This window comes from Nannospalax galili, unplaced genomic scaffold (assembly GCF_000622305.1).
Source record: "Nannospalax galili isolate Female #2095 unplaced genomic scaffold, S.galili_v1.0 scaffold39, whole genome shotgun sequence".
NCBI classification, from domain to species: domain Eukaryota; kingdom Metazoa; phylum Chordata; class Mammalia; order Rodentia; family Spalacidae; genus Nannospalax; species Nannospalax galili.
Genome location: NW_008346683.1, coordinates 6,606,303 through 6,630,565, shown reverse-complemented (window position 1 = coordinate 6,630,565; position 24,263 = coordinate 6,606,303). Strand labels below are relative to the sequence as shown.

Genomic DNA, 24,263 nt, shown 5'->3' with positions numbered 1-24,263 from the left:
CTCACAGATAGTGCCTGTTGTTTTGTCAAGAAAGAAGGCCATTGACACATAGCATTTCCACATCTGAGTGGCAGATCTAGTGTCACGGGATTCTCTAGAGAGCACACAACACATTAGAAGAGCCTTTTGCAGGGAACAGAGCATTTCAGGAGTTAGGGAGGTGGCTCAGTTGATAAAGTGATTACCATATAAGCATGAGGACCTGTTTGGATCTCCGGCAGCCACGTAAGTCAGGCATGGTGGCATGCTTCTGTAACCTAGAGCTGGGATTGTGGGGGTTGATCCCTGGAGCTTGCTGGCCAGTCTGTCTAGCCAATCAGTGAGCTCCAGGTTCATGAAAGACCTTGTCTTCAAAAAATAAGTTGGAGAGTGGTAAAGGAATGACACCTAAGACTGTCCTACACACACACACACACACACACACACACACACACACACACACATACAACTTTAGAAAATACACCATCATGCCTAGTCCTCCATAGAAACCTTAAATACACAGTGCTAAGAGAGTGCCCAGATTTGAAGCCCTGCTGTGACTGTTACTTTAGGAGAGGAGGGTATGAAATAAGGCTCTCCACATTCAGGATTCTGAGGACTGGCAGTGCTACATGAAGGACCTTTACACAAAAGAATCAAATGTCAACTTTTCTGAGGCAGTGAGATACCTAAGTACACTGTACCCCAAACAAGATTCATCAAAGAAGCATGTTTGGAAGGGACAATGAGATGGTTCAGCAGGTAAAGAAGCTTACTGCACAAGTCTGGCATCCTGAATTCCATCCCTGGGACCCATATAAAGGTGAAAGACAACTCCACAAAATTGTCCTCTGATCTCCACATACATGCGGTGGCGCACATGCCAAGACATATGCATCATGCACACACACACCATCACCACCACAACCATCATCAGCACAATAATAAATAAGTAAATAGAGCATGTTTTGAGGACTGGCCATGTTCTGAACATGATACATGGTGGTGCTTGTGCATCAGTGGCCTGGAACAAGTATTTTGCCTGGTCCACAAGACATACAGAAACAAAACAAACAGGGATTTCCCATCAACAGACTCAATTTCTGACTTCTCTTGTAAAAATCAACCCTGTTTTACACTCCCACACAGTGATAGTGGGGAGAGAAGCAGCGGTTGTCCCTGTGATCCTGAACCTCATTTTCGCTCCATCCTGCTTCCAGTCCTCACTTGTCTTACCTGGCTAGCCTCTGTGCACACCTCTTTAGGATCCCTACACTATAGGTATAAAGAAAAAGTGGTCCCAGTGCCCAGGAATTCACTAGTCAGGAGGGAGAACATATTAGCGACATGGTCCAGGATAGGAAAATACAGTAAGAACTCCCTGAAGGGAGTTCTTTGCACATATGGGGAGTAGAGTGTGTGTGTGTGTGTGTGTGTCCATGTGGAGACTAGAAGTCAACATCCACCATCTTTTAAAATTGTTCTCCACTTTAATTTTTTGTTATTATTATTTCTTTTGAGACAAGGTTTCCTTGTAGCCCCCGCTGGCCTGGAACTCACTAAGTAGACCAGGCTGGCCTTGAACTCACAGAGATCTGCCTGCCTCTGCCTCCCAAGTGCTGGAATTAAAGGCATGCGCCACCACGCCCGGCTTTCACTTCATTTTTTTAATATTATTTTTTTGTTTGTTTTAAATTTTTTAAAAATTTTATGTGTGAGTGTCTTGCCTGCACATGTGTAAGTGCACCTGTGTCATGCAAAGCCCGCAGACACCAGAAGAAGGCATTGAATTCTCTGGAACTGGAGTTACAGACAATTGTTAGCCACCATGTGGGTGCTGGGAATGGAACCTGAGTCCTCTGGAAGAGCAGCCAGTGCTCTTAACTGCTGAGGCATCTCTTTAGCCCTTTGTTTATTTTAAGACAGGGTCTCATTATGCAGCTCTGGCTGACCTGGAACTTGCTGTGTAGACCAGGTTGGCCTCAAAGTCACAGAGATCCATTTGTCTCTGCCTCCTGAGTGCTGAGATTAATGGCATGTACCACCATACCTGGCTTGTTTTTATTTTTATCTTTTGTTTATGTGTATGTATATGTGAGAGAGACTGTATGCCACATGTGTGGAAATGCCCAAGGAGGCTAGAAGATGTTAGATTCCCTGGGGCTGGAAGTACAGGTGGTTGTGAGCCACCTGATGATATGGGTGCTGGGAACTGAACTCACGTCCTCTGGAAGAGCAACAAGCACTCTTAACCACTGAGCCATCTCTCCAGCCCCATCTCCACATTATCTTTTGAAACTGGGTCTCTCACCAAACCTGGAGCTTACTGATTTGGCTAAGCTCATTGACTCATGAGCTCCAGGAATCCTCCTGTCTCTGCCCTCCCAGTCCTGGGGTTACAGGTGTGTACCACCATGCCAGCTTTTTATGTGGTTGCTAGGGATCTGAACTCAGGCATTCATGCTTGTGCAGCAGACACTTTTAGCCACTGAGCCATCTCCCTAGTTCTGTGAAAGGAATTCTTTGGCTAAATCTCAGAAGTGTCATCTTAGGAGGTGGCCAAGAAAAGGCCAAGGATTATGGGAGACCCCTGGAAAATTCCAGGCAGAGGGAAATGAATGAATGGACACAGTGTGTTCAGATCTGGGAGTCATGGAGTGCTGACAAATGACACCAAGGACAGGCACTGCAGAGACCTTTGTCTGTGTCCAGGAATTTGAAGCATATCATGAAGGCAGAGGGAGTGCGTCCCTGAGTGCACTGCTACAATGAGGACACTGAAGCTCCAGCTTGCTCTAGCATTCCCTTATTCCATCAACAATCTCTCCCTCCTGCTATTGGTGCCTCCTGAGAACTAATTATGTTTCTTCTGTCTCTGTAATTTCACTTCAAAATGTCAGATCAATGAAATCATAAAACATCCAGACAATTTTTTTTTTTTTTGCCTTTTTGAGACAGGGTCTCCCTCTGGCCTCAGCTGAACTGGAACTCACTATGCAGACCAGGCTGGCCTCCATCTCACAGAGATCCGCCTGCCTCTGCCTCCCAAGTGCTAGGACTACAGGCGTGTGCCACCATGCCTGGCGACTTTAAATTTTTTTGATCTACTTATTGACTTTTTATTTTTTTATTTGTATGTTTTCCAGAGGACCTAGGTTTGGTTCCCAGCACCCACATGGTTGCTAACAACTGCCAGTCACTCCAATTCCAGGGGATCCAGTGCCCTCTTTAGCCTCCGTGAGCTCTGCCTGCAAGCATATTGTACAATTACATACATGCAGGCAAAACATTCATAAACAATTTAAAAAAGAAACTGTCAAACAGTTTTCCAAAGTGGCTGTACTATTTTCTATTCTTGTGTGTTTGTTTTGGTTTTGTTTTTTTTTTTTTTTTTTTTTGAGATAGGGTCTCCCTATAGCCCCAGCTGGCTTGGGACTCCTGGAACTCATCATGTAGACCAAGCTGGTCTTGATCTCACAGAGATCTGCCTACCTTTGCCTCCCAAGTGCTGGGATTAAGGGATTAAAGACATGGGCCACCACACCTGGCATATTTTCTATTCTAATCAGTCATGTATGTGTTTGATTTCAAATAATTCTTACAGAGCACAGACCCCATTTTCAATTCCTGATTCCTCCCTTACAGTTCACCGGCTTCCTTTGGGTCTTGTAGAAACCTGCCTTCTTCCCAGCCTTATCTGTCACCACCTTTCCACATTCTTGGGGACAGTAGCCTGGGGACAGACTGCTGCCCCCACTCCCCTGGCCTGGTGTTTCCACTCACATCACTTGCTGCCTTGCATGTGGTTTCATGTCGGAGCCCTTCCACAAACCCCACCATGGAAATATTCCCATTCTTCAAGACTCTGCTTTCTAGTTTCTAACAGTCCACTGAAAGGTGTTGCCAAAGGCCAGGGGAGCAGCAGAACTCCCTATTCTCTGTGCCACCGGGTCAGATGGTACAGCCAGGAAGGTGCAGGAAGGGTTCAAGCTGCTTGGGAGCTCAGGAAAAAGCCCCAGCAGACAGCCTTGAATTTTATAAAATGTGACTCACTAGAACTGAGTACAAGGAACTAAATGAATTCTGATCATTTGAACTTATCTAGGAGAAACAAAACTTTGAAATCTGTGCAAATTTGAGACAACTTTTACGTTACTCAGGCTTCTGCCTCCAACTTTCTTACATAAGGTACTGTCAGAGAGAAAAAAACAAAAACAAAAACAATGAAAAACCAATCTTTTCTAGCACATCCAGGACGTACAGCTTGCAAGGGACCCCGAAGGCAGGATTGACACTTTTCCTTGCCTGAACAGCCTAGAATCTATCTAGGCTCAGAAGGGCACCTCTCCCAAAGCCTCCCAAGGGCTGAAGGCAGCGCCACTTGCAACGTGTCTGCTCTGATTCCATTTCTGGAGGAGCTGATGCAATTCCAAGCCTGGGGGGCTGGGCCCGGGCTCAGTTCTTGCTCTGCAGTTTAGTAAACGTTCCAGCGTGGCTGCTACTGCGGCGCTGGGTAATCTTGGGAATCTTGTAGCTGCGGCTCGGTGGGGAGCACCAGGCTGTTCCAGCTTGCACCCCTGAGCTTGCAGGCCTGGTTTACAGTGCCACATGAAGGGCCCTGCAGGCCGGGGCTCAGTGCTCACACCCATCTACCGTCCTGGTCCTGTACGGCAATGTCTGGGGCAGGGAACCTCACAGTTGAAATGCAAAAGGAAAACACACACACACACACACACACACACACACACACACACACACACAACACAGTCTCTCTCTCGCTGCGGTGTCTGTTTTCCGCTCTACACACACACACACACACACACACACACACACACACACACACAAAACAGATTCTGCCTCGCTTTGCCGTGTCAGTTCCCAGTTCCCAGCTAGTCATCCCAACCAGAACTGACATGCTCAGCTGACATCTGCAGCTCCTTCTCAGCTGCAGGAGACAATGGCTCGCTTGACAATTCCCATCCGGGACTTTTCCGGAGCTTTCTCTGAAGTCTCCTAGTTTGAAAGAAACGCTGCGGTGCCTTTTCGACAGGTCCTAAGCATCGCTGCTCACGCCTAGCTAGCCTCGCCGCCCGGGCCCTCCAGCCCCCTGGAAAGCGAGACGGGAACCTGGGCGCTCGCTTCGGCTGGACTCACCTGGCCGGTGGAGAAGCCCCGCAGCGCCTGGCTGCCCCGCCACAGCATGATGGAAAGGAGCTTGCGACAGCGATGGCGCACCAGCAGGCGCGGGGGTGGGCGCGGCCTGCAGCTGGATGCCCAGACCTGGGTCTGCCAGCCCCGGCCCGCGGAGTCCGCTGTCCGCCCACGGCCCCGCCCCTCGGCTGGCAGGCCCCGCCCATTGCTCTGGCAGGGCTCTGGCAACTAATCTCATGCCACCGGGTTGGGGTCTTCAGACCCCACTGATGCCCAATCCCAGGGCTCACTCTTGGTAGCTACCTGTATCTCGCCTCTGCACCATCAACGGCCCCAAGGTATTCACTAGCTGTGGGATCTTCCATCCTCAGAGTCAGGCAGCGATGTGCCTTATTAAAGGTCAGACACTCTGTGATGGCTATTTTTGTCAACTTGGCACAAGGTAGAATTACCCGGGAAGGGAGTCTCAAGGAGGCACTGTTGTAGATCAGGTTGACCTGTGGGCAAGCCTGTGAGGGATTTTTCTTAGTTATGTTAATTGAGGTGAGAAGATGCACCCTGAGTGTGGGCCACACCATTTAACGGGCTGGACCACGAGCTAGCTGTATAAGAATGAAAATTTGCTCGAAGAAGATCAACTCTCCTTCACCCATCAGTGATCGGCTACCAATCAATAATTCCTCTGCTAAGATTGGGGCTTGTTGCCAATTTCCCCAGTTCTATGCTGGGTTGAGTTTGCATGGGTCTTGTGCATGCTGTCACAGTTCCTGTAAGTTCATATGAGCAAGGTCCCAGAAGCCTGGAAGACTCTGTTTCCTTATGGTCATGGACCACCCCTGGCTCTTATAATCTTTCCACCCCCTCTTCTGCAGTGGTTCCTGAGCTCTGAGTGGGTGAGGTTTAATTCAGGAGTCCTATCCAGAGACAGGCATTCTGCAGTCTCTTATTCTCTACACTTCTGTGTTCGTCGCTCTCTATTGCATGAGGAAGCTTTACTGGTGAGAGTTGAGAGAGGCATTAGTATTCTCTCTACCCACTGTTCCTCTGTGTTCCGTGAGGTTCCACTGTAGATGTGTCACTTAGGGCTAGGCATCTCACAGACACTTAATCTTGGGGGACCAGGTAAGTGTTCAGATACATGAGCCTATGGGGGACATTTCTCCACCACTGCACTCTCTGTCACTCTGCCAATCATTTCAGGCTGGGGCAGTATGCAAAATTTCTCCCAGCAATATTTTATTCAAATTTAATTTTCTACGCTCACACTTAGGGCAAAGCTGATGTTGGTTACTGCAGTGCACCCGGGTTCTTAGCCTCTTTTCCAATGCCTGCTGGAAAATGGCTTGCAACCACCTGCTTTAAGGAGAAGGGTAGCAGAGGATCTCACATGTATTTTCCAACCCCATAACTCTCATGACTCTAATGTCCCAAAATTCAGCTCCCACATCACTACACATAATTGTTTGCTTTCACTGGGGCTGCTGTAACTGGTTTCCCAGGTTGAGGGTCCTAAATGGAAAATGACTCTTGTTACCTTATATATCACAGACCAATTTCTGACCACACAGAGCTTTTGGCTCTTATTCCTGAGGCTTTACCCAATGGCCAGTACCTCCTGGATCAATGTATGACATTTGATCATGGGAAAACAAAGGGAACTTCCCCTCCCAAACAGAAGCTTAGATAAGACCTTTTCAAGATGGCTCCCCAACACTGCACAGCACACCTGTTGAGAAGTAGAGGGAACTTCTTCAAGACATTATATGGTTCCAGGTTCCTTGTCGGTTTAGCCTACAGGTCTATATGGTGTTGAGCACTGTATGCCTTGTGTTTTCTGGACTTTTCCCTCTTTCTTTCACCTTGTCCACCACCCTTTGCTGCACTGTTCTTTTCTGCCCTCTATTTTGCTCTCTGAAGCCTCTGAGTTTTTCCAAATCTTCCTGGTCACAACTCAGCATCAGCAAATGACCTCCAGTCACCCAAAGAGTAGCTCTCTTGTTGTTTTGAGCCTCTCTTTGGGGAAGCTGTGATCACTGCCTGTTGCTGACCTACAGTCTTGGCATGCAGTCCTGACGATTCCTTCCTGAAAAGCTTGCCATTTGTCATTTGGCATGGCCACCTTCATCCATGTTCTTAAAGATACAGCTTGGGCTGGGGAGGCAGCTCAACAGGTAAAGCCGTCTTAACTCTCCTAACTTCTGCTCTTGGCTCTCTTCAAGTGCGTCTGTTCTTCTGCCTAATATTAACTCACCAGCATTGCTTCACTCACTCATTTTAAAATTTTCTGCAGAGAAACTCAAGATCCTGGCTACACACAAAAGGCCTCTAAGGCTCTGAAGGAGACTCCTCACTTCTCACGGCCAGCACATCAATCTTAATTTTATTGATTTATTCATTTTTAAATTAAAAAAAATTGTTTTTTTGTGACAGGGTCTCCCTGTAGCCCCAGCTGGACTGGAACTCACTATGTAGACCAGGCTGGCCTCGAACTCACAAAGGTCCTCCTGCCTCTGCCTCCTGAGTGCTGGGACTAAAGGTTTGTGCTACCACTCCTGACCTAAATTAAAAATTTTTTATAATTTGAGTGATTTGCCTGAATGTAAGTTTATCATTGGTATCATGCAATGCCAACAGAGGCCAGAAGAGGGCGTTGGATTCCCTGGAGTTAAAGATGCCTGTTAGCCACTCTATGGGTGCTGGGAACCAAATCTGCATCCCCTGGAAGAGCAGAAAGTGCTCTTAACCACTGAGCCTACTCTTTTTGTTTTGTTTTGTTTGAGACAAGGTTGGCTAGCCTGGAACTAGCAATGTTTGAGGCTGGCCTCAAACTCACAGAGATCTGCCTGCTTCTGCCTCCCAGGTGTTGGGATTAAGGGCATGTGCCACCACCTCTGGCAGTTTTAAATTAATTTTTAAATACATTTATTTATTTTGTATGTGTGAGTTGTTCTCTCCTTTCACTATATGGGATGCAGGGATAGGATTCATGATGTCAAGCTTGGTGGCAAGCAATTTTACCCCATGAGCCATCTTCTCAGCCCAGTGTACTGTTTAATATTCCCTTATTCTTTACTTGTAGATGAAAAATTCTCTCCAGATTTTGCTCCTAAGCAATGACTTTATTTAACCTCAAGTGTTTTGCTTGTCTGTGATTGCTTACCTCCAAGGATCAAGAAGGCTAGACTTTACTTTTTCTAAACACCATCCTGTAATATTTGGGTGGGCATAAGACTCTACTTTTTCTAAATTTGAGAGTGGCAATATATAACCACAGTGCTTCACATGGGAAAAAACACACTCCTTGCTCACCCCTCCAGACAAGGAGCCACAAAACACAATCAGGAAAGTGGTTTTAATCTGGCAAGTGACCATTCCCAAAGCTAAACCCAAGATGTTTGCTGCAATTCCCAAAGGAAGGATGCTCCCTGGTCTCTCCTGTTACCCTCTTAACCACATCCACTGATTCCCATTCAATACTTTTTTTGTCTCCCTGTATTCCTAGCTGGCCTGGAACTCCTTGTGTAGACCAGGTTAGCCTTGATCTCACAGAGATCTGCCTGCCTCTATCTCCCGAGTGCTGGGACTAAAAGCATGTGCCACCAATCCTGGCTCATTCATTGTATTTTAAAAAGTTCTGCTAGACCAGGTGTGGTCGTGCACGCCTTTAGTCCAAGCACTTGAGAGGCAGAGGCAGGTGGATCTTTGTGAGTTCAAGACCAGCCTAGTCTACATAGTGAGTTCCGGGCCAGCTGGGGCTGCAGGGAGGGAGGGGTGTCAGCTTTTTAAATTCTGACAAATCAGATAAGGAATCAGCCTACAAAGAGCTTTCAGTAGAAATATCAAGAAGATATTGAGATGGGTGGACAAAAAGTCTTCCTAGTTTAGAGGAGGGAAAGATTACTTCTAAGTTAAGGGAAGAAAGAAACAGGAAAAAAAAAGCCTCTAGATTGTAGTCTTTGATCTGTATCTTTTAAAAAAACTCTCTTCCTCCCTCCTTCTCTCCGTCCCTCCCTCCATCTCTCCACCCCTCCCTCCCTTTCTTCCTCCCTATTTCTGAGTGTAGCTTTGCATATGTGGAGGTCAGAGGGCAACCTCAGGGGTTGGTTCTTGCCTTCCACCTTTATACAGGGCCTCTTGTCCATTGCTGCATAAACCAGACTAGCTGGCTAGAGAGCTTCCAGGAATTCTGTTTCTCCTGTCTCTGCCTCTTGTCTCCCTCTAACAATGCTAGGTTTATAGATACAAGTGACTGTATTAGGCCTTTTGTGGGTTCTGGGGATCTGTCAACTCTAACCCTAACCCTAACCCTAACCCTAACCCTAACCCACTTCAGCGGCAGCTATATATGTAATTTGGGGGCTTGGGGGTTACACTGTGTGAAGGTGGTGATCTATAAGACGGCTGAGAGGAACAAGAAAAGTGTGTTGGTGTATTCATTCTTTACTAAAGTTTTTGTAGAGGAATTTATGGGGTGATTTGTGTACAGGCTGGCATGTGAGGAAGAAATGTCGGTAGGACAAAAATATGGATCAAAATAAACCAAAAGGGGCAGACAGGTGGCTGCTAAGGGATATAAGTTCAATCCCCAGGACCCACATGGTAGGAGAGAACTGACTCTCACAAGTTGTCTTGTGGCCTCCATACTCTGCTGTGGCGTGCCCATGCGCAAGCACGCATGCATGCACGCACGCACACACATGCACAATGAATTTTTTTTTTTTGTCTTTTTGAAGCAGGGTCTCCCTGTAGCTCCAGCTGTCCTGGAACTCATGTAGACCAGGCTGGCCTTGAACTCACAGAGTTCCACCTGCCTCTGCCTCCCAAGTGCTGGGACTACAGGCGTGTGCCACCATGCCTGGCTACACTATGAATGTTTTAAAATGTTAAAAAAAATTAAAGAAAAACCAAAATAATCAAAGCAATTTTGCTATAAATTGACCACACAAAGAGGATAAGCCATATGTTTCATGTTTTCATTTTTGGACTCAAGCCCAAAATGTAAAAATTATTTACAAATAATTTTTTTAAGTTAGTATACAAAGTAATGGGTCTCAAGGTGGCATTTTCATACATATATGTCATTATAAGCTGTATGTTTTACTTCTAAACATGATTTACTAGAGAGAGAGAGAGTGTGTGTGTGTGTGTGTGTGTGTGTGTCCCAGAGGTCACCCTTGGATGTTATTGTTCAGAAACCATCCACCTGGTTTTTTGAGATAGGATCTCTCACTGGGACCAAGCAGGCTGGGCTGGCTGACCAGTGAGCCCCAGGAATTTGTTTCCACCTTCCTAGCCCTGGGGTTACAAGCATATGCCATCACGCCTGGGCTCACACACAGGTCCTCATTCAAGCACTTTATCGATCAAGCCATCTCCCCAGCCCCTCACTAGCTCTTCTAATAATCTTGTGTGTGATAGTTCAGGAAGAGAGTCATGCTAAGAATCAAGCTGATTCTTTATTAAGGTACAACTGTAACATGGTTTAGTGTGCTACAGAGTAGTTTGTGTGTGCAGGTTATCTCTGATGAGTTGAAAACACTCGACTCAGTCAGCAAGAGATGTAAACCAGTGAGGCTCAAGGGCTCTCTCCGTTTCCCACAACTCCTTAAACTTTCCTTTTCTTTTTCCTTTCCTTTCTTTTATTTTCTTTTTGACAAGGTCTTCCCTAGTTCTAGCCTGTCTGGAAGTCATTATGTAGATCAGCCTGACCTTGATTTCACCTGCCTCTGCCACCTGAGGGCTGGGCTTAAAGGTACATGCCACTTACCCAGTTTCTTTTCTTTTTTTTTTTTTTAAAATTATCTATTTTTTTATTTTATATGAATGAGTGTATTTCCTGTATCTATATAAGTGTACCACGTGCATGCATGAGATCATGGAGTGGCATCCCCAAGAATGGGTTTGGACTCCTATAACTGGATTAGTTTTGGAGAAAACAGGATATCATAAAGCAAGGCCACTTCCTGAGCCTGGCCCCTTCTGCATACAGTAGCTTCCCTTTCTGCTTGTTCACTATGTTGTGACACAGCTACAGGGTCCTTATACGTTGCTGTTGCCATGTTGTTTGGATTTTTCCAGGCACCAGAATTGTGAGCCAAAATAAGCTCCCTGTCTTTATATACTACCCAAAGTTAAGTATTGTTATAGTAATACAGAATGAATTTAGGTACACTTTAAAATTCATAGTCATTTCATTCTCATTATTGATATCATTGAGTATATAATTTTTTTTCTGTCTTGTTTTGTTTTGCTGTATAAAAAGGGATCCCAACTTAAAGTAGGGAAGAAAAGAGGATATACCCTTTAGTGTAGAGGAGTAAGAAGGGCTGGGGAGGGGGTTGTCATTCAAGGCGTAAAAATATGCTCTGTAAAAAGTTGGAGGCACGGCTTCAGGGAAGGCAGTCTGTCTTGGGTGGAATTCTCTCCACTCATGTCCAGAAGGGGGAAAGACAGCCCCTGTGCTTCTCACTCAGGATCAGCTTCTTCCTTGTGTAGGTAAGAGTGCTGCAGGGCTCGGAAGGCAGAGATTCGAGATTCACTTATATGGGTTAAAAGTCAGCATTTCCAGCAGCAGCTGTGCTCCAGACTCTTCTATCTCTGGCACCACTGACGGCACAGGCCGAGGCCCTCTGGGGGAAAAGGCTCCTCTGGGTAGAGACACATCTCGAGGCCAGTCATCTTCTGGAGGCAATCTGATCAAATCAAAGATTTTGCCCAACTGGTCAGCTTCTGAGTTGCTACAGAAGAGAGGCTTTGGAGGAAATATCTCTGCAAAGATACAGCCAACACACCACATGTCCACAGGTGTTGCATATGTAGACTGCAGAAGGACTTAAGGAGCACAGTACCAGAGTGTAACAACCACAGGTATAAGGGCCATCTGGTAGCTGTAGATTCTGGCCAGGCCAAAGTCAGCCAGCTTGACTGTCCCATTACTTGTTACCAGAATGTTCTCTGGCTTCAGGTCTCGATGAACAATGCAATTCACATAAAGGAAATCTAGGCCTCTTAGAAACTGGCACATCAGATCATTGATGGTCTCAACTGGCAAGCCTGGTGGGGGTGCTTTGTCCAAGTATGTCCTTAGGTCCTGGTCTATATGCTCAAACACTAGGGTCACTTTGATAACGTGGTCAGTTCGGGAAGTGACACAGACATCCATCAGCCGGACAACATTGGGATGCTCAAAAGCCTCCAGCCTCCTCAGTAAGGCCACCTCACAAACTGTGCTGATGGGAAGGCCCCCTCCAGCTGCTCCTCCATTGGGGACTCTCACACTCTTGAGGGCCACGAAGTAGCCACTGTGAAGATCACGGGCCTTGTACACCATCCCATAGGCTCCGACACCAATTTCAGCCACTGGCTCATATCGAGAGGTGGCCATTCTTGGATCAGGGGGATACCCTTCTACCCGACCAAGAGCTGGGGTGGTGGCCCATTATCAGGACCTGGGAGCCAGTTCCTGTGGTTCCTGCGGTGCCATACACACGGGCTCGGTCCCAGGCAGCTGGACTCTACTGGCCAGACCATAGACATAGGTTAGAGAGGCCCCCTCCACTCCCAGCCTCTGAGTATATAAATTTTAATAAAGTTCTTTGGGGACAAATTTATAATAATGCTTTATAACTATGACCACCGGGGATCTAAAATAATTCTTTTTTCAGATTTTCCTCTTTATCTTTTTCTAGTAGATTGCTCTTGGACCAGGCATCTCTGTTAGATCTTGTTTTCACTAGTGCAACGGCTCTCCTGCAGCCTACGGTGAGTGGTGATGGCAAAGCTTGAGTGTATCTTCTGGGAGATTGTTAGTAGTGAGACTGATGGCTTCAGCTGCCATACTCTGAAATTCTTCTGTGTTTGCACATGGGTCTATGGCTCTCAAGAGCATTCCAGCAGGGACTGGGAGTGGCTGGGACGCTAAGATATGTTGTTCCTGGGACAGGACCATCCCTTCTGGTAGGTTAACAGTATCTAGAAGCTAAATATGTTCTTTAAAGGATAATAAAAAAGTGATTTAATACCTTATTTAAAATTTTTAAAAAATATATTATTTTTATTTTATGTGTATGAGTGTATTGCCTGCATGTATGTGAGTGTACCCGTGCTGTGCGATGCCAATGGAGGTCAGAAGAGGGCATCAGATCCCCTGGAACTGGAGTTATGGGTGGTTGTTAACTGTCATGTAGGTGCTGGGAATTGAACCTGGGTCCTCTGCAAGAATAGCCAGTGTTTTTTACCACTGAGCCATCTCTCCAGCCCCTTTTTAAAAATTTTTTTAAAAACAGGGCTATGTGCATGCCTTGAATAAAGAGGGGGTCCTTGATTCTTCCAGGCAGCCTCCAAGGCAGTTCAGAGAAATCTCTGAGTGTGTCTTAAGCCACTGGACTATATAAAATAGAGCTTTCACTGAAGCAAGGGGGAGTAGGCAGAGGGGAAGAGACAGGAAGAGACTATAGGGGGGTCATAATCATGCTAAGTAGGTGATGGGAAGCCCTGAATGTTTTTCTTTCATTTAATGTTGAATATTTAAAAATACAGAAATGGATAAAGGCAGAAAAACAAACCATCAACAATCACAACCCAAGGATAATAGTTCAATACTGTTTGTCAAACTAAATTGAAACCAAAATCGGAGAGAGATTTCCCAAAGAATAGCATGTATTTGGGAATAGCTGAGCCCAGCAGCATCATAGTAAACCGAAGGCATATTCAAGGAGACTGAGGTGAGGGGAGGGTCTTAAGGCACAAAGGAGGGGGATTACATCGGATATTGTGAAACCATATTCTTTGGCTACAATGATTAGTAATGAAGGCAGTATCAGTTCGTGATTAGATAGTAGCTGAGTAGATGTTCTTCAGCAATACTTTTTGCATAAGGTTGCCTTGCCCTCTGTGCAAACCCAGCAATCAGGCAGAATCTTTTGTGATAGTTGCTATCAGGCAATCATGTGTGTGAACTGTTCCTTCACAACCTCCTGGATTTATTCACCTTTTTTGTAGGGTTGATATGAGACCCCGTTCTAACTTTAAATTACATTTATTTATTTTTATTATTTTTATTTTATGTGTATGACTGTATTACCTGCATGTAGGTAGGTGCATTAATGTTGTGCAATGCCTGCAGAGGTCAGAAGGGTATCAGATCCTCTGAAACTGGAGTTACAGATGTTGTTAGCTGCCATGTGAGTGCTGGGAATTGAACCCAGGTCCTCTGCAAGAACAGTCAGTGCTCTTAACCACTGAGCCATCTCTCCAGTCAATTATTTATTTATTTAATTTATTTATTTACTTATTTATGTTTCAAGACATGCATATGGAGGTCAGAAGAAAACCCTTGAGAGTCAGTTCTCTCCTTCTACTTTGTGGGGCCCAAAGATTGAACTCCTGTCATCAGGCTTGGCTGCAAGTGCCTTTGCTGTTGAGCTATCTCACCAGTCTGAGACTCCATTTTGGTCCTGACAACTTTTTTATTTTTTTTCACAGTTTGAAAAGCATTTAAAAATGAAATAAATTGGGGCCGGAGAGATGGCTCAGCAGTTGAGAGCACTGACTGCTCTTGCAGAGGACCTGGGTTCGATTCCCAGGATCCACATGGCAGCTATGAACAGTCCTTAACTCCAGTTCCAGGGGAATCTGAAGGCCTCTTCTGAACTCCGTGGCATTGCACGACACGGGTGCACTCACATACATACAGGCAATACACTCATACACATAAAAAAAATGAAATTAATTCAGCCTGTGACTGATTAAAACAGGAGAAAGATGGAGAGAGACACAGATATAGAACTAGAAAGTGTCCCCCCAGTTCCCAGCTTGGGCTAGGTGGGTCAAGAAGCTATTTACTAAGATGTGGGTCACATACAGGATGGGAAATAGGTTTCTGAGTGAAAGTGCCCAAGTTCACATGCAGACTCATGGATGTTAATACAATGCCTGTATAAAGTTCCTGTGGAGATGTCTAGTTGAATATAGCAAAAATTATAGTTACTTAAAATTTTTTATTTTTTTGTGTATGGGTATTTTGCCTGCATGTATGCATGTGTACCACATGTGTGCAGTACCCACAAAGGCCAGAAGAGGGCATCAGATCCCCTAGAACTGGAGTTACAGAGAGTTGTGAGCTGCCATGTGGATACCGGGAACTGAACCCAGGTCCTCTGCAAGAGCAGCCAGTGCTCTTAACCACCGAGGCATCTCTCCAGACCCTAGAGTTACATTTAAAGACCATTTCTAAGATCAAACTTTGGTGCTAAAAAATGTTTACTTACAAGCTGGGTATGGTGGAGCACTCCTTTAAGTCCCAGCACTCGGGAGGCAGAGGCAGGTGGATCTCTGTGAGTTCAAGACCAGCCTGGTCTACATAGTGAGTTTCAGGTCAGCTGGGGCTACAGGTAGACCCTGTCTCAAAAAGACCAAAAAGAAAACAAAATGTTTGCTTAGATTCTTGGCTTTCTCCAGAACTTATTTCTGCCAAGAGATTTTCTTTCACAAATCATCACCTTCCAAGTTGATCACCTTTCAACCTTTCTTGAGTTTTGTTTGTTTTGCTTTCGCTACACAAAATAATTGATTTTACAATTTTCTTACAAAGCCAGGCATAGTGGCTGTAATCCCAGCACTTGAGAAATGGAGGCAGGAAGATTAGGAGTTCAAGGGCAGCCTCAGTCAAGACAGCGGAGTTCAAGGCCAGTCTGGACTACCTGAGACCCTGTCTTAAAAACAGAAGCAAATAATTTCTTCAGATTATGTAATAAGGAAAAATGTTTGCTATTTTTAATATTTTATTTATTTGTATTCTCTGTGTATGAGTGTATTACTTGCATGTATGTAAGTGCACCTGTGTTGTGCAGTGCCCAAAGAGGTCAGAAGAAGGTATTGGATCCCCTTGGAACTGGAATTATAGATGGTGTTTAGCTGCCATGTGGGTGCTGGGAATCGAACCCAGGTCCTCTGTAAGAGCAGCCAGTGCTCTTACCCATTGAGCCATCTCTCCAGCCCTAAATGTTTGCTATTAACACAGCTTTAAAGTTCTTTTATCTAAGGATTCTAAATGTAAGCATCTAAATAATAAAATTATTGTAAAAGTAGTTTTGAAATGGCAATCCTTTTTTAAAAAAAAATCATCCAACTGGGTGTGGTGGCACATGCCTTTAATCCCCGCACTCGAGAGGCAGAGGCAGGCAGATCCTCTGTGAGGTCGAGGCCAGCCTGGTCTACAGAGTGAGTTCTAGGCAGCTGGAGCTACAGGGAGACCCTGTCTCAAAAAGACCAAAAAAAAAAAAATTCATCCTACAATAATAATGAATTACTTGCTCTTAACACCTGGCAGTAGTAACTGATCTGCCTGGCTTCAAATGACCAAATGACTATGGCATAATTACTGTCATTGCTTTTTCTATGTGCCAGCTCAACCCACTTCTTTGGATGACAGCTGGCTTTCATGTAGGATCTTCCTCATGTTCAGGCCAGGGATTCCTAGGCAGTCGCCTCTTCCTTTGCTCTCACACAGCACACACAACCTAGACTAAGCCCATCAGTCTATTCCTCCTATCCTGTGAATCACAGTGACTGGCTCCAAAGTATGTTCACGTTCCTAGAAAGGCTAATTACTACTGGCAAGACTTAATTCTGGGACTTTTGTTTGCACTATCAGTTAAGTGTGTTTTTCTTTCTCTCGTAGGCTGGATTTAGTTTTGTGATGATTCGAGCCTGAAGCTGCCAACAGCTGCCATATGGAGCCTAAAGAATGCCGCCAGAACTATGGAAAATACTGAAAGGAAACGGAAAAAATCCCAACAGTGGACATGCTTTGAATCCTGAAGTCAGAGGCACATAAAGTGCTCTTGTGTCTGTCAGCTCTCTGTCCCTGTAACAAATGCCTTTTTTGTTGCAGTGATACATCACTACGACCAAGGCAATTTACAGAAGGAAGAGTTTATCTGCACCTACATTCCAGAGGGATAAGAGTTCATTCTGCAGGGAGGGAGGGAGGGACGGAGGGAGGGAATATCAAAAGGGAAGGAAGGGAGGGAGGGAGGGAGGGAGGGAGGGAAACTGGAAGTGGGGCAAGCTATGCACTCTCAAAGCCCACCTCCAGTGGTGTGCTTCTTCCAGCAAGGCCACACCTCCTCCAGATTCCATGACCTTCCCCAAACAGCTCCACCAACTGATCAAGTGTCTAGGCTCAAGTAGCCTATGGGGGACATTTCATTCAAACCACCACAATCAGCACCTTACAAAGTGAGGACGCTTATTTTTGGCTCAGAGTTACGGAGGTTTCAGTTCAAAATGGAGTGTGCTGTTGTTTCTGGCCAAGACAAAAAAGAGAGCAGAAGAGGCAGGGGCTTAGGTCCCACTGTGCTCTGCAAGGACATGCTTCTGATGACCTGAAGACCCACTACTGGGCTCCATGTCTCAAAGGTTCTATCACCTCCCAACAGTGCCACAGGCTGGGGCCCAAGCCTTTAATATTTAGACCTTTGGAGACACCTACCCAAACTATAGTATCAATCCTACCACACGATTTCAAATTAACATATACTAACAGGTTTTGTTAATAAGATTTTAAATTTATTTGTGTGTATGTATGCATGTGTGCTGGTGCCTATAGAGGACAGAAGAGGATGTTGGAGCCCTTAGAACTAGTGTTATAGGCATTTGTGAGCTGCCTTATAAGCATACTGGGATCTGAGCTCCTATCCTTATGATTAAGTACCAAATGCTCTTACTCTCTGAGCCATCTCTCCGGCCCCCGACATATAGTAAATTTGACTTCATTTTTGTATATAGCTCTATGATTATTAACATATGGATGGATTTGCATGAGGAACGTCATAGTGAGAACACAGAATAATTCTATTCCAAACCCTCTGAATAATTTTTTTTTTTTTTTGGTCTTTTTGAGACAGGGTCTCTCTGTAGCCCCAGCTGTCCTGGAACTCACTATGTAGACCAGGCTGGCCTTGAACTCACAGAGATCTGCCTGCCTCTGCCTCCCAAGTGCTGGAATTAAAGGCGTACACCACCACGCCTGGCTCCTTTCTCTCTTTTTTATAGTCATATCTATTCACTACCCACTAGCCCTGAAATCCTCACCCCATTCACAGTGGGTGAGACATGTGGAGATTAGTGATGGATAAATGAAAGCACATTGATCACTTCTCTGTGTTGTTTTATCTTCTCAAGAATGTCAAATCAGGGGCTAGAGAAATGGCTCAGAGGTTAAGAGCACTGACTGCTCTTGCAGAGGAACTGAGTTCGGTTCCCAGTACCCACATGGCAACTAAGAACTAGTTTCAGGGAATCTGACACCCTCTTCTGACCACTTCGGGCATTGCATGACACAGGTGCACCTACCTATATGCAAACAAAAACACTCATACACATTTAAAAAAAAATGTGGAATCAGTAAGATGATACGGTAACTCTTCGAAACTTTTTTTCTTATTCGGCATACTGCCCTGAAAATTTGTGCAAATGTCTGTAGATCTTCCATGGATTTGGGGCTACTTCTGTTACTGGCTTCTACCATAATTTCATTGTGGTTAGAGATATAACTATAGTGATTCAATCTACTGAAATTTATTTCATGATTTACAAATGACGTATCTTGTTGAATAGAGCTTAGATGCTGGGAAAAAAAAAGATGCTTGTTTTGATGCTGTTGGGTATTTTATAAATATAAGTTGCAATAAGGTGACTGCATTATTCTTCAGTATTCTCCGACAGTTGGCCTACTTGTATCAAATAGTGAGAAAGGAATGTTGGAATCTCCAACTTTAATTGTCACTATATCTGTTTCTATTTTGTCAGATTTTGTGTATTTTAAAGATTGATTATTAGGAGTATATATATTTAGAATTTTCATGTTTTCTTTTTTTAATATTTTATTATTTTCATTTTATGTGTATGAGTGCATTGCCTGCATGTATATGAGTGCACCATGTGGGTTTAGTGATAGTGAAGGCCAGAGGTGGACCCAGATGCCCTGGAACTGGAGTTATGGATGGTAGCTGCCATGAGGGTGCTGGGAACTGAACCTGGGTCCTCTGGGAGAACAGCCAGTCCTCTGACTTCTGAGCCCTCTCTACAACCCCAACTCCAGCCTTCTTATGATCAGAGTTATTATGGATATAGTTTACTATTCTTTTTTTTAAAAACAGATCTGTCTTCAAATTTAAAGCATATTACCTGATCTTCTTTATCAGTTTATCTTAGCCTTCAAATTGAAAAGCTAGAAAAATCTTCAATCAATGCAATTAATAAGACAGTTTTGTTTTCCTGAATTCTTCAGGAAAGTGTAATTTCTCCTTTTCTTCTTCATGCCTTTCTTACTACACATGCTTTTTTTTCTTTTCTTTTCTTTTTTTTTTTTTTTTTTTTCGGTTTTTTTGAGATGTCTCCCTGTAGCCCCAGCTGTCCTGAAACTCACTATGTAGACCAGGCTGGCCTTGAACTCATAGAAATCCGCCTGCCTCTGCCTCCCGAGTGCTGGGATTAAAGGCGTGCGCCACCATGAAGGCTTCGGGCTGCCCCTAGCATCTTGCATTTCTTCACTTTTTCTCTAAAGATTCCTTCTCCCCGCCATGTGGCTGTGAGTCAGGCTCGTGTCTGACCTCCACGTAGGCTCTAAACCTGCATGGCTTCCATGGCTTGCTTTCCTTCTTCCCACCATTCACCTCCTCAAGGTAGCTGCCAAGATTACCAGCTCATCTGCCCTGAGAATTTTTCTTTTAAGATTCTAATCAAATTGTAGAGCCAGGCTTGGTGGCACACACCTTTAATCCCAGCACTTGGAAGGCAGAGGCAGGTGGATCTCAGTGAGTTCAAGGCCAGCCTGGTCTACATAGTGAGATCCAGGACAGCTGGGGCTACAGGGAGACCCTGTCTCAAAAAGACCAAAAGGAAAAAAAAAAATGATTCTAATAAAATTGTAAAATCTTAAAAAAAAAAATAGTTTGGTTTTGAATCTACCATCCTGATATTTTCTGTTTTCCTCATCTGTGTTTTTCTTTTTAACATTTACTATTTCTTGTGTATGTGTGCATGGGCATGTGGGGAGGGCATATTGTCAGAGGACAACTTACAGGAGCTGGTTCTCTCCTGCCATGTGGGTCCTAGAGATTAAATTCAGATTGTAAATCAGGTTTGGCAGCAAGCCCCTTTACCTGCTGTGGTCCATACTTTTCTCTCTTCCCTCTTTTCCTGTTTTGAATTGAGTCATTTATTCCCCCTTATCTCTTGTACTGGTTTATTAGCTAAACTTGTTTGTTTAAAAATATGACTTTTATTTAAAATATGACTCTAATTTATCAGTCTGTCTTCAAATACTGTACCACTTCATTTTCGGTGTGTAAACCTTTCAACTGTCTTTCCGCTTACCTCTTTTGTCCAGTATATAAACAAACAACCATTGTTTTTATTGTGCTTTAAGTAGTGAAATATTAAAACTTTTCTTAGCTTTAGTCTTAAGAAAAGGTATAGTGAAACATGGTTGGGTGAGGAACAATCTCTTATTAACCTACATGCTTACTGTTTCTGGAGCTTTTTTCTTTGTGTTACTCTAAGTTTCTGTTGAGCATCACCTTCCCACTCTCATCCCTACAAGTTCTAACTGTATACATAGCGTAGTTCTGATGCTGATGAAGTCTTTTAAAGTACATTTCAGCTAAGCACAGAAGGAGGAAAAGACTTCTGGCTTTCCCCTACTTTAAAAAAGTTATTGGTATATTGTCATCTAGCTCCCGATGAGAAGCCAGAGTTCTTATCTCTGTACTTTTGAGGCCACGTTAGCCTGGAACTTGCTATGATAGCCAAGGCTGGCCTTGGACTCTTGTTCTTCCTACTTGACTGAGCCTCCATAGTGCTGGGATTACAGGTGTGGGCCACCAAGCCCAGCTGCTAACTGTTTTAAGATAATTTTTTGTCGACTGGAGAGGTGGCTCAGCAGTTAGGAGCACTGGCTGCTCTTGCAGAGGACCCAGGTTTGGATTCCAGAACCCACATGGGAGTGGGTTATCAACTGCCTGTGACTCTAATTTCAGGTAATCTGACACCCTCTTTTGGCCTCTGTAGACACTGTATTCATGGGTGCATTTACATACATGCAGGCAAAACACTTATACACATAAAAACATAGTGTGTGCACTCCTGCCACAGTGCGTGTTTAGCGGTCTGAGGACAACCTATGGGAGTTGGTTCCCTTCTTCCACCACGTGGGTCCCAGGGATCGAACTCAGATTGTCAGGCTCAGCAGCAAGTGCCCTTACAGGATGAAGCATTTCACCAGTCCCCTATTTTTTTGTTCTTGTTTTAAAGATGAGGAAACTGAAGCCAAGATTAAGTTACTTGGCCTAAAATCAATGGCCAGTAAGTGGTGGAGCCAAGATTTGGACCTAAGTAATTTGGCTGTAAAAATTTCGCTTTTGATTATTTGTGACAACTCTTGATACAAAGTTATCCTTAGGTTAGTATATTTGCAGATTCAAATTATTACATGTAACTTCAGTTTATCATGAAGAGATCTTGAGAGATTAATTCTGGTAACTAATGTAAATGTGAAGAATCCAACAAGGCCCATTTTAGGATCACACAAAAAGTGAAAGGAAAATGTGGGTCAGTTATTAAGCAGTGGTAATGGTTACTTTCAAGCTCAAGCCTCCCTCCATTCTACCTTCCCTTTATTAACATGTTCCCTAAGTGGTGCACATTTGTAGTTCCAGCTACTTGGGAGGCTAAGGTGGGAAGGTCACTTGAGCACATGAGTTTGAGAATATCCTGGTAGCAGAATGAGACCCCGTCTCAAAATAATATCCAAATAACGGCATCTCGGGAAATACTCAAGAGACCACTCTATATTAATTAGATATTTTTGGTATTTTATAATATGCAAATAAAAACAATTTCTCCTTGCTAAAAATGTAAGCACTTAAGTACGCACAATAGAGGCAGGCAGATCTCTGGGAGTTCAAGGCCAGCCTGGTCTACATAGTGAGTTCCAGGACAGCTGGGGCTACAGGGAGACCCTGTCTCAAAAAGACCAAAAAAAAAAAAAAAAAAAAAAGCCACTTTTTACTCATCAGTACCTTCCCTTTCCTGAGTACAAGGCTGCCCTGTTTAAAGTGATTTGACTTCTTCTGTATTGCATCTGTAAACACATGAGCATATGTGCAAGTTTACATAACAAATGTAATCACTAATATGAATTGTTCCACACTGCCTTGTTTCTGTTTTCATGTCATTTTAGATCTATTTCATTTCATTGCTCTCTCTAGGAATTCACAATGTGGATGCCTTAAGTTTTATATTTTTTAATGATACTGTTTCGTATCCGTACTTATTAAAATCCAGACGGCAGTACTGAAGAGATGGCTTACCGGTTAAGAACACTGGCTGTTCTTGCAGAAGACCCAGGTTCGAATCTTAGCACCCACATGGCAGCTAACAACTGTGTGTAACTCCAGTTCCAGGGGATCCAACACCCCTTCTCTCCTCCGCTGGCTTTGCACAACAGGGGTGCACTTACCTACATGCAGGCAATACACACATACACATAAAAAAGTAAATAAAACATTAAAAAAAATCTGCACGGCAATAAATCTGTGTTAACTTTACTATAGCTGGAGAACTCAGGGTAACACAATTCCCATCCCACCTTCTTAAAAGCAAAGGAGGGCAGGGTGTGGTGGTGCTTGCCTGTAATCCCAGCACTCGGAAGGCAGAGGCAGGCAGATCTCTGTGAGTTCAAGGCCAGCCTGGTCTACATAGTGAGTTCCAGGACAAATGGAGCTACAGGGACACCCTGTCTCAAAAAGACCAAAAAAAAAGCAAAGGAGGGAGAACAGTATTTGCAAAGTCTGTCAAATACTGAAATTCCCTTTGCGAATGTCTGTCACTCCTAAAACAGAGATCTCTTCTTTTTTTAAAAGATTTTAATTTATTCATATTTTAATTTATTTATTAATTCATTTTTATTTAACTTAAAAAAATTTGAGAACTTCATACATGCATATAAGGTGTTTTGATCAAATCCACGCCCACTCCCTCCCCTCCAACTCCTCCCATGTCTCCCCATCACTTTTTTCTGACTAGAGGTCTCAAAAAACAATTGGCACCGGACGTGCAGGAGAACGCCAGAACCACAATGGTAGAAACAGAGAAGGAGCTGGTGAGATTAGCATCTTGGATTAGAGGTCAGAGCAGCGTCCTCCTGGAGGACCAAACCTTCCTGTTGAGCTCACTACTTCCGCCCTTTTCAGGACAGACTGATGGAGTAAAACAGCCTGGATGCACCCTGGAGAAAGTGAAGGCGCCCATGTGACCTGAGGACAGTAGAGAACAGCCAGACCGGAGCAATGATGCGGGACGCTGACAGCAAGCAACCACGGCGGCCATGCTGGGCGCTGGCCGAGGACTCGTTATCCCAGCAGCCCCCGCGGGCCGCAGGACCCGGAGTCCACTGGCTCTGGCGCGCGGGGGCGGGGCCGGGACCGGAAGTCACGTGCCGCGACAGTCGCTGGGGTGAGGCGGGTGTCGCAACTCCGGCTGCTGGGGGCTGTGACTGTGGGAGGCGCAGCGGCCATGGCGGTGGAGACTCTATCGCCGGACTGGGAGTTCGACCGCTTGGACGACGGCTCTCAGAGTAAGCGGGTGTGGGACGAGGCCTGGGCGGCGCTGAGGCCGCCGCGGGGCGGGCGCTGCGTAGCTGCGGGTCCGGGACATCTTGCTCCGGCCGGGGTGGGACTGGGCGACCGCGGCACTGCGTGGCCAGCGGGGTCGCGCCTGGCCTGGCGGGCGCCGCGCCGTCCCTCCCGCTGGCCGCGGTCGCGGGTCAGCGGCGCCCACTTTCTTGGCGCCCGGAGAGGTCGGCCGCCCCAGGGAGCACAGCTCGCACCCGGCCCCCTCTGGCCAGATGCTCAGAGCCTTGGGTTCTAGAAGACTGGGTTCCTCTTTCGGTTTCCTGTTTTCTTCTTTGCTTCTCAAACCAACTTTTTGGAAGTTTGGGTTTCCGTTCTTAGAATCGCAGAAAATAGGGAGAAAACAGCTCTTTGTGACAGTAAAGAAGCAAAAACAAGTACAGGTGAATATCATTTCTTACCTGCCCTTTATTGATTTTTTTTTTCCCCAGGGTTGTC

At 45.0% G+C, this 24,263-nt stretch overlaps 2 protein-coding genes and 1 pseudogene across 5 annotated transcripts in view; 1 reads left to right on the top strand and 2 right to left on the bottom strand.

The window, feature by feature from the left end:
* Aldh1l2 (aldehyde dehydrogenase 1 family member L2) overlaps positions 1-5,188 on the bottom strand; it is a 63,700-nt gene extending 58,512 nt beyond the window's left edge. For both annotated transcript variants that reach the window (XM_008843137.2, XM_029568353.1), the window contains exon 1: positions 5,134-5,188. In XM_008843137.2, the coding sequence (XP_008841359.1) occupies positions 5,134-5,181 (48 nt within the window). In that variant the 5' untranslated portion in view covers positions 5,182-5,188. The remainder of the gene's footprint in view (positions 1-5,133) is intronic.
* A 5,760-nt stretch (positions 5,189-10,948) lies between these two features.
* On the bottom strand, positions 10,949-12,635 carry LOC103742131 (annotated as a pseudogene).
* Positions 12,636-23,616: 10,981 nt separating this feature from the next.
* Washc4 (WASH complex subunit 4) overlaps positions 23,617-24,263 on the top strand; it is a 73,526-nt gene continuing 72,879 nt past the window's right edge. For 2 of the 3 annotated variants that reach the window (XM_008843134.3, XM_008843133.3), the window contains exon 1: positions 23,617-23,770. In XM_008843134.3, the coding sequence (XP_008841356.1) occupies positions 23,710-23,770 (61 nt within the window). In that variant the 5' untranslated portion in view covers positions 23,617-23,709. The remainder of the gene's footprint in view (positions 23,771-24,263) is intronic. The other variant, XM_029568317.1, reaches the window with a different exon arrangement.